This window comes from Contarinia nasturtii, unplaced genomic scaffold (assembly GCF_009176525.2).
Source record: "Contarinia nasturtii isolate CC-2019 unplaced genomic scaffold, AAFC_CNas_1.1 Cnas_scaffold_6114, whole genome shotgun sequence".
Taxonomy (NCBI): domain Eukaryota; kingdom Metazoa; phylum Arthropoda; class Insecta; order Diptera; family Cecidomyiidae; genus Contarinia; species Contarinia nasturtii.
The window spans coordinates 1-3,582 of record NW_022203372.1 but is presented as its reverse complement, the minus strand read 5'-3'; the positions used below and the strand labels follow the sequence as shown (position 1 = coordinate 3,582).

Here is a 3,582-nt window from a genome sequence, read left to right as displayed (position 1 = left end):
GTTAGCGCTGGCGCGTTATGCATTTATTGATGAAAATGTGTGTATTGTAAGCCTGCCAGATTTTTTTTTTAGTCGATCCGGGCCGGATTATCCGGGCGATTTTTCTCTAAATCCGGGCGAAATCCGGGCGATGGGGCCCAAAATTGCCAATTGAAAATCCGGGCGAAATCCGGGCGAAATTCAAAATTTTTTTTTTCGATCAATATAATATATGAGTAAAACAAAAGAAGTTGATACAAAAATCATATTTTTTAATCAAAATATTAATAAATAAACTCGCATGTAACCTTAATCAGAAATTTTTAACTAAATATGAGCTTAAGCTGTAGTGGAAGTTGAGAGTAACTGTTCATTTGATTGTGTCTTGAACAAATCGGACGTTTTGTCGTATTTTTCATGTCCCATAACTTTACGAAGCAGTTCGGAATCACCCTTGATTTTTTCGTAGAAGTTTGAGCAAGAATCATTCCAATTGAACTTGACCATTAACCGTGAACGAACATTTTCAATTTTCAAGCTGCCTTTTTCTGGTGTCCAAATGTCATTGATGTGTGAAAAAACGCGTTCGACTGTTGCATTTGTAGCAGGAATGACCAATGCAAATTCTACCAACTTCAGCAACTCACTAAATGGCACCGATTTCTCATCAAAATGACGAAATATTTTGACCCACTTTTTGTCAGTCGCCTTTTCCTCTTTGATTGAATTTTCGTTTACATTCAAGAATGCTTCCATAATTGAGAACTGATTGAAGAGCTTGTCCATATCTACTGAATTGAAATAGTTTCGTCCAGTCATCCATAGTGCAGCACACTCGATATCATTCCATTTTACTTTGTTGTTTAGCCGAATCCAAGAAAATACTTTGACATCATCCAACCATTCAGTCCAATCATTCAAATACTTCAATACCGTGCGATGAAATGCCTTGACTTTATCCATAAACTTTCGTTTTGGAGCACCATTGTTGACTTTCTCACTTGCAGTGCGGAATTCAGATGAAAAATAATTATTTTGCAGCCGACTTTTAACATTAGTTTTCAATTCATCGATTGTATGGCACGCATCAACAGCACAAATGTAGTCTCCTTCAAGTCGCAATATGGCATTTTGAAAATTCTCTGCTTGATCTCGAACGAAAATCAACGTTACCAAAGCGAATGGGTCATCGAAAAATTCCAAAATTTTCACAGGTGCATCGAAAGAATGAAAATATTCATTCAATGCGTCGAAATTGGCAATGATTGAACTCAAACATTCTTTCAACGCTAAGAAGCGCGTTTTGCTGTAGCCTTTCAATTTTACGTATGTTTCACCAATTGCATCACAAAAATCTTTCAATGTATTCAAACGAACAGTGTATCGGTAGAAGTGTGTATAAATTTTCACTGCGATGTATTCAACGTCAATGTCCAGCTTGTCAGAAGCGTTGCCTATCGCATTGTGAAGTGAATGAGCGGTGCAACCAGCTCCAATCATATTCGCATTGAAACGTTGTTTTAGTTGCTTGAATACATTTTTGCTGCCTGTTCGATGAACGGATCCAAAATTGGTTGGTGCGTTGTCACCAGAGAACACGACAATTTTGTTCTCAATGTCATAATTGTTTGCCGTAACGCTTAGCAAATTCACGATTATGTCAGCAGTTTCACCTATTGAAAACAATTTTATTTTAGTAAAAAGAACACAATCAAATCATTCATTTGATGAACCTTTTTGATCTGATAAATCCAAAACCTTTGTTTTGAGACCTTCGAGTGCTGCAAAATAACGAACAACAACGGGAAACATTTTGATTGCACCATGGTTTGAAGCATCTGTTGCGATCGAGACGAAATTGCATGATTCCAATTCCTTTTTCATTTCTTCGACAATTTTTGGAGCAAACACATTTGAAACAATTGCTGCGCATTTCGTTCTACCCAATCGGAATTTGTTTTGCATAAACACTTCACGAAAGATACCGCTTTCACAGTCAGATGACGCAAATGATTGATTTTTGTGTATTTTGTGGTAGCACCACAATGCTTCTTTCGCTGCATTTTCAATAGCTGCTTTCTCATTAGCTATATATGTTCAACCAAAATAAAAATATTGATTGTAATGAAAAACATCACCAAGAACAAACAGCAAATAGAAATACAATACCATTGAACAAATTCGACAACGTTTTTGTACCAGCAACTTTTTTCAGATTGGCGATATGCTCCTTTGTATTTACGTGCTTTTCAATATCAGCCTTGCCTTTGTGGTGAATGGACAAATCTTTGTTGCAATGCATGCAATGACAATGGTCTGATTTCCCATTTTTCGCTGCCGTAATTCCCGGATAAAGTTTGCTGTACTCTGGATTCCACTTACAGCTACCACTCTTTGGACCAGGCATTTTTATTTTGCTTCTCTTTTTGAATGAACTGAACTCAACAATAACACAGTGCAAACTGATATGTGTTCGATGACGATGTCGATCATTTCTGCTCAGATTGCTGAATATATTTTGCATCATCGATTCAAATTTGTTTATTAACACAATAAAAAGAATATCTTTCATTTTTAATACAAATGATTCGATTGTTTTTATAGTACGTATGCGAGAAGAGAGAGTTGTCAAACCAAAGTGAAATGTCATTCAGTTGTACACAAGTGAAGTACTAGAATTTAATATAAAATGAATTTCCAATACGCAGAATGAGTAAAACATTAATGGAAATTTGATTTTTTTTAGCTTCATTTTGACTTATGGTTTTGGTAATTGTTGAAAAAAAAATTTGAAAAAAAGAAAAAAATTGTTGAAACGCGTCTTTTTTTGATTTTTTTTTTAAAAAAAGGAAAAAAAATCCGGGCGAAATCCGGGTTTTTTTCTTCATATCCGGTGATCCGGGCCGGGCGATTTTTCGTCCGGGTTTTGCTTCAAAAATCCGGGCGACACCGGATTTATCCGGGCGATCTGGCAGGCTTAGTGTATTGAATACATTCGTCAGCGCGCGCGCGCTGACGAATGTATTCAATACACACATTTTCATCAATAAATGCATAACGCGCCACCCACTCAAATTCCGACTCAAAAAGAAAGAAAATCGACTTTACAGTATCGGACCCCCTAGGCCCCCTAGGGGATGGGGGGAGGGGGAGGGCAGCTACCCTAAAAAATTTCTCTTGTCATTCTGAACAACTTTGCCATACATCACTTTTTGATCCAATGAGGTTTTGGACAAGTTGGGTACTCCCCCCCCCACTAATACCCAAGGGGAGCAACCCCCCTTTTCACTAAATTATTTCCCCACTCCCAATATATCGTTCCCCATCATTTTCATAATTTGACAAAATACCATTTATAAAAAAAATCGATTTAAAGAGGATGTCGTAAAGTGTAGTTTAGCCGAAAGGAGGTATTTATATTAGGGTGGTGCGATTGGTAATTTCGATAGGAACTTGCTCCGAACCAATCTCATATCATTTTTTACTGAAAAATAAGCAACTTTGCTTCTGGCACTTTTTCCGGTTTTGAATTTCGGACCCTGCGCGGTATTTTTGAAAAAAAACACGGTGCATTTTTTTAAAAGTCAATTTTAGAGGGTCTAT

General features: G+C 36.9%; 1 protein-coding gene across 1 annotated transcript; it reads right to left on the bottom strand.

The window, feature by feature from the left end:
- Nucleotides 1-230: 230 nt before the first annotated feature.
- Nucleotides 231-2,618, bottom strand: LOC116351715. Its single transcript, XM_031783856.1, has 3 exons — nucleotides 2,149-2,618; nucleotides 1,713-2,066; nucleotides 231-1,652 (listed from the first exon to the last, which is right to left on the bottom strand). Exons 1-3 carry the CDS (start codon nucleotides 2,549-2,551, stop codon nucleotides 319-321), a joined length of 2,091 nt encoding a protein of 696 aa, XP_031639716.1. The 5' UTR covers nucleotides 2,552-2,618; the 3' UTR covers nucleotides 231-318.
- Between the last annotated feature and the right edge of the window lie 964 nt (nucleotides 2,619-3,582).